This window comes from Lepidothrix coronata, unplaced genomic scaffold, assembly GCF_001604755.1.
Source record: "Lepidothrix coronata isolate B3197 unplaced genomic scaffold, Lepidothrix_coronata-1.0 Scaffold188, whole genome shotgun sequence".
In the NCBI taxonomy this organism is placed as follows: Eukaryota; Metazoa; Chordata; class Aves; order Passeriformes; family Pipridae; genus Lepidothrix; species Lepidothrix coronata.
This window is the reverse complement of record NW_016690368.1, coordinates 1,769,927-1,783,153: the sequence shown is the minus strand read 5'-3', so window position 1 is coordinate 1,783,153 and position 13,227 is coordinate 1,769,927. Positions and strand designations below refer to the sequence as shown.

General features: G+C 38.4%; 1 protein-coding gene across 5 annotated transcripts in view; it reads right to left on the bottom strand.

Moving 5' to 3' along the window:
- PER3 (period circadian clock 3) overlaps positions 1-13,227 on the bottom strand; it is a 40,439-nt gene that overhangs the window by 8,552 nt on the left and 18,660 nt on the right. For 2 of the 5 annotated variants that reach the window (XM_017831280.1, XM_017831281.1), the window contains exon 21: positions 9,170-13,056. The exons of 1 other annotated variant lie outside the window; for it this stretch is intronic. In XM_017831280.1, the coding sequence (XP_017686769.1) occupies positions 12,955-13,056 (102 nt within the window). In that variant the 3' untranslated portion in view covers positions 9,170-12,954. Of the gene's footprint in view, positions 1-2,659; positions 2,745-5,322; positions 5,752-9,169; positions 13,057-13,227 lie in introns of those variants that run through there. 2 more of the 5 variants (XR_001877469.1, XM_017831282.1) reach the window with 2 other exon arrangements.

Here is a 13,227-nt window from a genome sequence, read left to right as displayed (position 1 = left end):
ATATCTGCTAAACCAGCAGCGACAGCAAAGCAGAAACCCCCAAACCCCTACATGCTAGACCCTACTAGAAAAGTAAATAGCAGTGCATATATTCTTTTCTCTCATACCAGCTGACATGTATAACTCATTGAAACAAGATGTTAAGTTAAAAATGCTAGTAAAATTCACGGAAGAGCTGGATATTTACACAATAACAAGCTCATCTGCAATTACAGTGTCAATACAAAATCATTTTACTGCACACCTCTCTTCTTGCAAGCTAAATTCAAGCCAAAAATCAGAAGTTATATCCTCTTAAAAAGTCCCTCATACAAATGCTACTGGTAACTCACACCTTTTCTGAAATTTCTGGTTTTGCCAACTGTCACAATACTTGACTAATGTAACAGTTTGTGCTTACTTGCCATAAAGGACTTAAAACAGGGGAAAGAACTGTTGCATTACAGATTAGATTTCATCCTTGCTATTTTACAGAGAAGGTAGATAATTTTGGGGGGTGTTTTTGATTGGTTTCATTATGTCTTATTTTTACTTTTTTAAAAAAGTTTTCTTGCAACTTGTACTTCATGAGCCATCCATCATTTTAAACCAAGAGGAGTTATTTCTTCTGATAATGAAGGATAATCTTTTATGATGGGTTCATATACACTTACTGCTTAGAATTTTCTCAGTAATTTATCTGGACTACTATGTGCCTTGTTATTTTAAACTGAGGCTCTTGAAAGAAAGTCTATTAGCACAAATAAGAACTTTGAAAAGTTTTTCCACAAAATAGTAATTTTGGTAGAAACTAAATCAGTTTTCTTGCAAATCAAATTCCCAGTTTTCACATTGCAATTCACATTTACTTTCCTCACCCATGGATTCAAGGCCTTGTACCTTTGTTTGGTATGAGCTGTTTTTTTGCTTTGCATGATGACGTGTGCACTGTCCCCTGAAGGAAATGCCTTTGACATTTTGGTAGAGGAAAGAGTGTCTAAGTGACAACTTCAAATCTGAGTAAAGGCAATAAGCTGTGGGCAAGTTGCCCAACTTGAATATGACGCACTTCATGATGGCTCTAAGAGGCTGAGTCTTCCTTGAGAAAAGACAAAGGACAGAAGCTGCTTGTGAAGAGTGCTTCATTAGCTTTCTTTGGAGGATGCTTAGAGTGAATATTGATAACACCATTGTCATTGATAGTTCACTGAAGGAGAAGCATTTGTACAGAGCATCCAGCACCAACAGTGAGCTCATGCATCAAATCAGACCTAATTACTGTCTCCAGTTTTGGAATGAAGAGCTGCATGACTCAGATGAGGAGCAAGAATTCCTCTCTTGCTACTTATTTCTCTCTTAGGGAAGCACAGATAAAGAGAAGTATAAAATGTATTAGGTTAATTTTGTAAAGAAATTCTTTTGTCATCAATACTCAGTTCAGCAAAGAGAAGTCCAGAGAAACAGGATCTGTAGTTCAGACACCTGCAGCATGTGTTCTGTAAGGCAAAACTAACCCTCTCTGTGCACATAGGGCAGTTTAGAAAAGTTTAGGCTGGCAGGACCTCTGCGGGACTGTGGCAGGATAGACCCACCCTGATAAGACCTAAAATCCAATCCAGCTATCATGCAAGCTATCATGCAGGATCAACTGTTGGAGTCAGGGTGTTGTCTTGGTGTTAATTTCGCACCTCTTCCACACCCCAGTCTGCACTCAAATCAGAGCATTTGAACTTACATGGGGATGGTCAGGGCCTTGTCACGCTTAGTTTTCAAATTCTGTCCCATTCCATCCTTGAAGCTATTCAAACCTGAATAGACACACTTCTGGACGAACTGTTTTGGCTGATCCTGCTTTGAGCAGGTGGATTAGACTGGATGATTTCCAGAGGTGTCTTCTGACCTCAACTGCTCTTTCAGAGGCCACTATGTTTCTGGACAACCTGTTAACCATGCCCATTTGGGACGTGCTCTCTTTGAATTAGACCTGCAGCAAAAATACATCTGTTCTATATGACCAATGTAGCTAATTTGAAATTAGTCCTGGAAGCCACTGGATGTACAATATAAAAATTAATCTTCAACAGGAAATGTTAATAAAGGAAAAAGATGAGAAGCAGATAAGTTTACACCTTTTGCAACTTAAAATTATCACAAAATTCAGCATAGGAAAAGAACTTTAGTAATATTAGCTGGATTTCATAGTATTTTGAAGAGCATTTCAAGACAAAAACATTTGATAAGAGAAAAGTAACGAACCTTAATTTGTTATGAACAGGTATTATCTTCTCACCATCTAAAGGAAAGAAAACAGCCATAAACTTTTTTTTTTTTATTTTCAAGGCTCTGTACAGTTAGATATGACATTTCATAGAGAATGAAGATGAGGGACCAGTCCAGTCAGTCCTCGCTCTTTGATATGAAAAATGAAATTGTAAGTAGAGAAGACAAAATATGCTAGATGGAGGGAAATAAGCTTTAAAGTGATGAGATTACCTAAGGCAGCTACTGTATTAGCATTAAGTAAAAGCAAAAGGCAAACAGAAAAAACATTACTAGAACTCTCAGAATTAAATAGTTAGTTCCAACTGAAAGAGAGTGAAATGGAAAAGGGTCTCCCAGTCTACTGATGGACCTGTGTTTAATATCAGCCAAAGTAGTTTATATGTACCAAGCAAGTCTCCAGATGGAAGTTGTACTTTCTCTGCCAAGACAGTTCTCTAGGGCAACATTGGATGAGGTCTTCTCAAATAAATAGATGTGAAATGCTGCAAGGGGGGCAGAACAAACAAAAAAAATTGAATTCCTCTAATACTATCTTTGTAAATTAACTAGATGTTTTAACTCCCTTTTTCTTTTACTTTTTCTGGCACAAGAGCCCCAAATACAACACAACACATTCATCTATCTCACAAAAGGAAAAAAAAAGTTCATTTCATATCAGATGCTTTGCGTCAAGCCTGCTAAGGCTCATAAATCAGCTGTCTTATTGCCCTGGTCATTTCAACCAACGTCTGACCCTTTTGTTAACTCATGATTTATAACTGGAAGTTACTTTTTTTTAAATGCCAGATTTATAAACTTTACTGTGCTTGGTTTGATATAATATCCATTTTGTACACCAAGCTATAAGACAGTAAATTTATTGTCTATGAACTGTTACCTTGAAAAATTACATCAATGCAAAGTGGTTCCCATTTAGAATCAATGGGCAATAAATTCATTGGAATTTTTTTGGAAGGGGGGAGAGAACATGATGATATTTATGAAGTCATGAGCGGGTATATAATGGGAGAAACTGGCAGCAGAGGCAACACTCAGACAGGAGTTCTGAGTTACAGGGGTAGACAAAGTCAAAACATATTCAACACAGCAATGATGCATAAGCTGATATTCTGCTGTCTCATTATTGTCAGCTTCTCCTGTCCTCTCTCGTCTCTCCCCATCATCAACACCAGTGAGATGTCTTATCAACTCTCAGGTAAGAGTCTTCTGATTTTAATGATTATAAAGCAGGGGCAGGAACAATAAAAGCAGAAAAGAGGCAGGTGTGCTTTCCGAGGGGGGCCTTGATTTGTGCTGATCAGCTGTAGAAAAAACAGGAATGCCTTCAGAACCAGTAGTGCAAGTGATATATCAGTGGGTGCCAATCTTGTAAAATGGGGAGGTTAGGTGCCCTAAATATTTATCCCTGCTGCTTTGAGATCCAGGAAACAAAAGTATGTATCCAGCACTGAATGTGAGCTGGTATTTAGTGTCTGAGCATTCGTAGGCATTGGGTAACTTAAAGAAACTTGGTTATATAGTTTCTCCTCTTCCTACCCTTTGAAGCGAGCTATGTTGTACTTAAAAAGGGGGAAACCAACCACAAACATCAAGAATAGGCAAGTCTGTCTTACACTCCTATGTATCGAGCATGCAATTTGTTTGCACTAATTCAGATCCCATTTAGCCCAGGGAAAGGATAAATCTTTGCTTGGAAAAGCTATCTTCAAAGTTTGAAATGGCTAGGTAAAAATGCACAGCAGAGTCTGGAAGGTTACTGTCACCAGACCTGACTTGTACTGGAAGACTTTCTGAAATGTGTTCTGAAAGAACAGGTAAATCAAACCCAAAGTTATTGCTTAAAGCTGACTATTAAAGAGTCACTGTTCTTACCAGCTTTGCTGGTGCACCAGCTGTTGTGCTGGTTAATAGGTATCAGTAGTCCCTAGTTTGCTTTGAAAATCTTGGACTCACTAAGCCAGCATCTTCTTAAGCTTTCCACTATGTAACCTGCACTTACAGGTAACCCTGATTCAGTATGGATAATACCTATCACATCACAGAGTGAATAAGCTGGCTCTAACCATTATTGCATTTGCTCGAAGACATCACTAGGCTTCTTAAATCTTCCTTACTAATATAAAGAGTCTCCAGGACTGATAAGATAGAAGAGGAACTGTTTTGAAGAGGATTGGTTTGGGGCTTTTTTTTGTTTGTTTGTTTGTCTTTAATCTCAAAGCAAATTTACCCACTAACACTGCTCTGATTTAAAGAATAATCCAAGCCCGAGATATGAATTGTCTCCACACAGCACAGGAAAGTTACTGTATTCTTATTCTGAGTCTTACAATAAAAACCCCACTTTGCAGTTGTTCTTTTATGCAGTGAACAAATAATTAACACAGATGTCCAAGGTCTTCAAGTTCTTGATCTTTGTCCAAGTTTCTGAAATGCTGGGGGATTATTTTCAGCAGTTTATTTTCTTATATATTCCCTGTTGAGGAGCTATACAGTCATACCCATCCCTGCAGTTCAGAGCAACTGAAACTCCATAGTGTCAGCTAGGCATGCAACTACAAAATGGCAGTCACATATACAACTAATGTTTGATAACCACAATTTTGAATGTCTGCTTTATATTAGCAAAGATGAAATTTACTGGTCAGATTACAAAAGTTACCTCAAGTGTAGCACTGCTAAGGGCTTCTGTTGGCCACCTGCCATGGGGCACAGGCTGGCCACAGAATTTTAAATTTTCTATGCATATACAAATTAATTCTATCAGCTACCAGCAAACTGTTGTTTCAGAAAAAGTAATAACATTGTTACTGGTATGCACATTAACTGAGAGAGGACTGATACACACTGAGAGGCTTAGCTGCCAAAATAAATCGTAAGATTTCCTACATTTATTCCTGCCCTTCCCCCTCCTTTTATTGCATTTAATAGTTGGGAAACTGAGCAAGTTAATAGCTCTTGAAGTTTTGTCTTTATTCATAGAAAAGCTCCAGAACAGGAACTAGTTGATAAAGAAATGGAGTTAAAATAAGAAAAAAAATATATATACAAGTCTCCATGCATACAGCTGAGTACTGTATGCAGGATTAGGATGAGTTCCTCAAGCAATGAGAGGGGCTGCTGTTGGTCAAAAAACTTTCCTAAGAAAACATCTGACAGAGAAATCTGAGATTAACATCAGGAAGGTACCTTTTCTCAAAGCTTTGGAAGGAAAAAACCCACAAAACCAACTATCCCCTATTATAATCATTAAATGAGGATGAATGACTGGTGCTTTTATGAAAATTTTCAACAGATGGGGCCAACAGACCTGATCAGAAATCACCTGAGACAGACTGAAACAGGAATTCAAAGCAAAATACTCACCATATGCCTGTGTCTATCATATTCCATTTGCAGCTGATGAAGACTCGAGATTCAACCTGGAGAGGCTGGGCAGCCCAGGAAGCACTCCTCTGATTCAGTTTCTGCCAAAGCTCTTGGGCACACTGACTGAAGACAACAAAGCAGGTGAGGATTTATCACAGCAATGGGAGAGCGCCCATGGTTTGTATCTCCAGCTTCCACAGATATTGTGCCCCAACTCCCAGGTATTTACTGAAATACAACGTTATGCATAGGCAACAGACTGCTGTCATTTAGTTAACTGGGACCTTGGGGAAACCCACTGAGCAACCATGCCTGCAGTTCAACACTACCTGATAAAGCCTCCAAAGGAATTTAGCAAAACCTCCATATAGCAAAACTAGGGCAAAGCAAAGATTGGCCTTAAAGAAGCTGGAAGACAAAACAAAATAGCAGTCTTACATAACATCAATACTGCAGAAAGTGCAGAATCAATAGCAATGGATGGTTTGGGGAGCAACAGATGTTACTGCCTGGTCCTCTGAACATTCCAGTTCAAAGAGTTCTGTCAGCTATAGCATTATGGCACATGAGAATTATTTGTCTAAGTTTACAATTTTAAATGGTAAAACATTTCATTATGTCTCCCCTCTACCAGGTCTTACTCCCAGCAACTACAACCCAGGGGAATATATCAAAGCGGTAAGTAAATGACCATCTGTCACTGAAACAAGAAAAATAAGATTCCACAATTTAAACTACACAGAATTGTTACCAAGACATCATTTCAGATCCACAGACTTCATAAACAGTAGCATGCCACAGTGTTCTTGAAACTGGAATCACTTAGAAGTTAAGATAGGCAGGGGAGGGGGGAAAAGTAGAAAAAGAAAAGGAAAACAGAGAGAGCAGATAATCCAGAGCACTTCATTCTAAACCCTCCACCTTTTTTCCCCCCGAAAAACAGTTTTCTAAGTAAAGGCCAATTTTCAGCTTCATTAGCCCCAGGCACCAGTGTTAGCTGCATGTCATTTCCCCCACACACACACTACAGCATAGGCTACACAGTATTGTTATCAGATGTGTTATAAACCATTAGGTACATGGAAAACATAATCCCTGTTCACTTCCTGCAGAATTAAATACAAATGCAGAAGACAGTGACTCATTTTAGTGCATCATCTAAATCAGAGGGCACACTGGGCAGCTGCCTCTCCTTCTCCCAGTCACAACACAGGGCTGGGTGATCAGTCAGGGCAGTGAAGAGTGTACTTTCCCACTGGGAACAAGTACCATCCAACAGTAACCTCTCTAATGCTGTTTGACTTCAGACTTTCTACGGAAATCATCCTCGAATTGCTTTGCTGGGACGCTTCTTGACCAAGGACAGGAAACAGTACAAGAAACGTGGGAATCTTTCTGAGTGCTTCTGGAAATATTGTGTGTAAACAGGAAACCTCCTGACAGGTTGCATAATTTATACAGATGTCTGAAAACGTGTATATAGATTTGCTTGATTTAAAATGAGAATGAAGAAACATGAAGGCAGCGCCTAACTCTAGACTCTACGCTACTTGGAAATGAATAAATTCTTGATATTTTGCAATTATGCTGTGACCAATGTAGTATTTTCTTAGAGCTGAGCACAACAGGAAGAAATTAATGGGACAAAGAGATAAATATACAACACAAAGAATTTGGGCAGGGGAAGCAAGATTTCCATGAGGTCCTATGAAACCTCCCAGAAGAGCAATGCCTCAACTGTGTCTAAGTCCAGAGGCAAGAGGACTTTCTCCTTTGTCACTTGATGTAGACTGGGGTGTCAGAAAGAAAGGGTCATTGCTGCATTCCCTGACAAGCTGGTAAGGGATTAACAGTGCCCAGTCCCATCCTGCCATCCCCAAGGCACTACAAAACCAATAAGCACACGTCAGGATCAAGCATCCACTCTCACTACTGCTGGAGACAAGTTTCTCTTGTTCACTCAAGAGACCCACAAATCTATTTCTTTGCAGCACCTTGCCTAGCCCCCAGCTACCCATGACAACAGGGCTGTCTGTGCATAGCGTGGGCTTTAAGAATTGTGTCTGGTTATCATCAAGCAGAAGGTACTCATGGCTGTCAATGTCAAGGCTTGCATCCAGATTCGGACAGCCAGTGGAGGTAGGAATGACACCATTTAAAAGATTCTGTGGCTGTGACCTGCACTTATGTGGCTGCACACACAGATACAGGAAGGCGACACGTGGATATAGACAATATGTGTTACTAAGGCAAGCCACCTCCTGCTTGAGCACTCAAGGGCAGTGAGATTTGTTCCCTTGAGCTACCACTCACTGACAATGTTGTTGTATCTTGGCATGTAATGTAAATAAGGGAGAGGACAAAATAGCAGCTGCCAAATTCTTCTAGTCTGAAGACTCATATGCATAGTCTCATAGACTCATATGAGTCTACTCATATGCAGAGTACCACCATACTTTCTCAATCCTGGGTATCCTCCTGATAATATCTGGAAGGAATAGAGTTAAACAGTCAGGAGTTGTCTCTGGGTGATGCCAATCTTGATAATATGCACAAACTGTCTGAGCTGTGAACCCTACCTTGCTCAATACATATTTTGCACAAATCTCATGCCAATCAAGGCTCACAGAAATCTTGAAGTAAACTCACCTAACAGTGATACACAGGCTACATTGATCTCAACAGTATACATCATAAATCTCTGACTTTGCTATTTAAACAAAGCCTACAGGCTTGAAGCAGCCTGTTCACTTCACATAAATTACAAGACAGATGATGCCAGCTGTAACAGAGAAAAATGTCCTCAGAAAGTCAGGGCAGCTGGACGCCCTGTGCAGCTATTTGTAATCTTCTGAACATTCATCCTTCTCTTACACAATGGAGCAAGTCAGTGCCTGTCTGGAAATTACTCTTTTTCTGCTACCTCATCAGCCAATAAAAACTTGTAGGAGAAGACTACAAGACACATATATTTTCAAACACTGACAAAGCAGGAGCATAGGTGGGCTGACATTGCTTAGATCTCTAAATAAAAACATAGAACCACTTTTTCATTTCGCAAGCCTATTCACTTTTCCTCATTTTTTTGACCAAAAATAGCTAGATGATTTGACTCACATTTTTAAGTATGCTTAGAATGATCAAATCACCCTTAAAAAAAAAAAAAAATCAATAAACCATCAGCAACGATATATCCAGTGATATATCTTCAAGATGCCTGTGTTTCAAGGAACTGCATCACTTATCAGAAGCACCTTCAGTTACATGCTCATCTAAGATTGCTTGTCCTTCTTTGCGGAATATAATTAGAAAGGAAAGAATATGTCCTGGAGTGGCAAGGGTAGAGTGCAACTGAAAAAATCAAACAATTACAAAACCCCTCAACAAAACAGCACAAGTGGCCACTAAATGACCATTTTCACTTACCCACAACCCAATGTCCACTGTACCCCAACCTATGTACAATCAGAATGCAATATATCCTTAAAAATCTATTTTCTACAAATTATCAAGAACAAAAGTAAACACACATTTGAAACAGTTCTTTGCAGCACATTTTTCAGTTTTATTTATAAAATCAGATGCTCCTTTAAAGTGTACAGTTAAAATCACAACTGTAAATTCAACCACTGCTGAATATTATTTCAATAGAATACCCCTACCAACTGATGTAAAAATTCATTTGATTGGGATTTAAAACTCGATTCAGCTGGAAGATAAACTTACCAACACATTACTCATTCAGCAAATATTTACCACATTGTAAAAATACACAAGGGTCCCTTCTGTTCATAGCAATACCATGAAAATATCTGCACATCAACTCATCTTTTAAAACATAATTCTGTATTTATGAATACAACAAAAAAAAACTGCCAGCGAAATCCACCAGGGGTTTCTGAACTGCTGACGCCCCCACAGGGGGTAGTAACTGCATCAGTACTGTCCTTGCATGTTTTCCTTTTGATCACCAAAAAAGTGACCTTCCAAGCAGGTCTAAACTGTCCGCAACATTTTGCCAAGCAAAACAGTCACAGGAACAAAATAACAGGTGCAAATCTAGCTGCAACACTTACTCCATTGGTCTTTCAGATTGGAACTGCAACTCACTTTGATCACTCCAGCACACCAAAAAGACTAAAGGTTAGTAAAACCTGAAGTAAAAACTACCAGTTCCTGAAAACTTACGGAAATGAGGTCAAAGGCTTGATAAGGCATTTCATTGCAAGACATTGTGGTTCTAACAGGGTAAAGAGTAGCTTGGGAAATATTTGTTTTTTCCATTCTAAGCCTGGAATTGCCCTGATTTTTGGGCAAATAATTATCTCATCATTACACAGGGCACTGATTCACCTCTTCATTCCTCTTATATTCTTCTCCAAAATCCAAATTTTTTCCATAACTCAGGTCTAATGTAGCCCCATACAAGAGATCCTGCACCTAAGATTTAGCCAGGATTACAAACTCAGAATTCAAAGTCCTAGGCAAGTGCATTTTCATTATATACAGCCAGAGGGTGTGTGGCATTCACGGCACTTTAAAAACTCTCTGGGCTTTCTGTTGCTCCATAATTCTACCGGGCAAAAATTCATAGTAGTAGGGGGTACAAGAAGGGTTAACACCTCCAAACAAGAAAGCCATGTAATATGATCAAGTTTCTACATAGAGGTCAGAATCCTGACCTCTTGTAGCAAAACCAGCACAGAATACAGCGAGTGAAGATTCCCAGATTTTACTTCTGGATTTGGTATAAACTGGGGGTATGCACCTGTGCAAGTCCTTTGTGTCTCTGACTCTTTTTATACAACTGGGATAAGTTGTCATCTTTTTGACATGTTCACAGACCTGTGGATGAAAAGCATTATTCAAGTGTTAAGAACAAATTACCATTCTCCTAAACTAAGTCCCACTGTTTTACAAAATGGATGACATGTCTGCCTGCTAAGACATTGCAAATCATCTCATTTTCATACTTGGGAAATGAACAGTGAAAATAATGTACACAAAAGAGCTGGCTATTATATTTTCTTCTGGCTTAGGGTTCAAAACTATTTTGAAGGAGACAGCTGTCCTTACCTGAAGTATTCAAATTAATCTATTTTGCTACGTCTCAAAATACATTAAAGCAATCATTTTAATTTAAGCACAGCTAACTAGAATGGATTCTAGTGCATAAGTCTGATTTGACAGATAAATTAATTAAGAAGCTTCCCAATCAAGAAAAAAACCTATACACAAAGCATCTTATTACATGCTTTAGAGCAAATATTTTAGGCAGTGTGATTATGAAGCAGAATACCATATTTGGAAAATGCTGTAAAAATACTAGGAAAGGTATAAGACACTGCCCACATTTTCCTACTTGAATACATAAGCTGCTATATGTAAACACCTAAGTCTCTTATTTTAAGAGGTGTTTGAACACAAGCAGTACTGAGGATCTGTGGATCTCTGCTGATTTACAACACAAGAAAAAACAAGTTTAAGTGGAAAAAGCTGAAAAAGAAACACAGCTTAAGAATAAATAGAAAGCAATAGGTATAAACAGAGCAGGCAAACATACTGTAAAAAGAAATTAAAAAATCAAATGAACACTGCCTCAGTCAAATTAGCCTTGAAAACTTAAAATTGTGTAAAAATAACTGTCCTTCAAATAAACTTTAATGAGAAAGATTGTCACTGGATTGATTTTTAAAAGTAACAGAAACCTTTAGGTAAATAGTTTTCCTTCAATGACCTGCAGGTCACAGTATTTTTAACTTAACAACTCGAAGCTCACTAGTAATTGAAACTAGAGAAATAAAAATACTTCACACAGCAGGAAAGGAAGAATTACATAGAAAAAAGGGTAAATAATGTGTTACATTCTAAAACTCTGTTGAGAAGGCTAAGGTGATTAATAACACCACGCAGAAAACCTGATTACATTCAGCTTTTGATAAACAAAGGGGAAATCAGACAAAATTTGCTGGACTTTAGTGTTTGAAGAGCACTTTGAGACATCCATGAGAACAAGTTCTTTCACATACTGAAAGTGGTTACCACTTTCTGAACATCAAACTCACATAATGCACAAACTCCTTTTTCATCCACGGATTTAAACAGCTAGTGACTCCATTATAAAGAAAGAAGTTAAAACTTGTACAGGAAGTCAAAAGTGCTAAGAAATAATGAATATGCGGTTTGATGTTCGAGTTCAGCTCCACAACATGTGACTTTTCACAAAAGCAGAAGAAATGAACCTCAAACTCTTTTTGGTTTTGGCATCATCACAACAAAAGCGAAACAGGGAAACTGCTTAAAATTTCCTATTTGCTACATCTGGATTCAACTCGACCACTCTAAATCAACACCAAAAACATTAAGATACAAACCCACCTTCCAGAGCACTAGCAACATAAGATAAAAGATTGCATGTAACTACTTTAATTGATAACTACCTGCCTTGATAGAGAAGACTTCCCCCCCGCATCTGTTTTTAAAAAGCAGATCCTGTGGAAGGAAATAACCACTACATTGATATTTCTGGGGGTTTTTTTTGGCTGCTGTATGTAATTTAATCTCTAATGGATTTTCAAACCAGTTACCCTCAATTAATTTTATATATCTGTGTTGATAAACACAACTTTAAAATCAAAAGCTGTAAAACAACTTGGCTTCAAAACAGTCATCACAATAAACACAGGGAAAATCTTTGCTTCTTTTCTCTTCAGTTTATTTTTTTCTGATGGGCACAAGCTGGCAAAAGGCATTTGATGCAGAATAACCTGGCCAGTTTCAGCTGCTCTTTAAAAAGCCTACTGGATTCTCAAACCAGCTACAGTGATTTCAGAACCTCAGAGTATTAGGATCTTCAGTTTAGACTTTTAAATACTGAACAAAAACGAAGAATACTCTGTTGTAGCTTGGTTTCAATACATCCACCTTACCTGGAGAGTAAACATGCTCTGATCAGTTAGGTTCATTACCATAGGTTCTTAAACACTGCATCTTTTCAGACTCTTACTTGCCAAGTTCAAAAAAACAAACACCCAAACCAAAAAACTTTGTATTTTGCTCATCACTGAGCAGTTAAAGGTTAGAAACATATTCCATTCTGTGTCAAGTCTATGAGGTCAGAAAGTGAAATCTTTCTCCCAGTGAAAGATTGTCTTCAGAGTCATGCCAGGAGCGGAAGGGTAATGGAGGAAGATTTAGTTTTATAGTGTGACTGCTCATGTTGGTAAGAGATGGCCATGTAGATTCACTGCTAGTATGGAGCAAAGCCAGAAGAAAAGAAAATGGGAATGACACTGAGCAGTTTTACTGACATAGGTGCTGATGCCCTCAGTGTTGCAGGAGTGGAGGTGGTTTTCCCTTGTTTTCCAGATTGCCATCAGCCAGTACAGCCTCACAACTTGCTTCCCTGTTGTCACATGTAACACAGCCCTTTAAAAAGGAACAAGAAATAGTAATTTAAATTCTTCTTTTTATGAGTCTATTTCAAAGGGTCAAATCCTCGACATTGAAATCTCTCACCAATGGGTTGAAATCTCTCTAAAGCAGAGATTATACAGCTGTTTTATTTTCAGAAGCAGATACTTGCATCTGCAACTTACC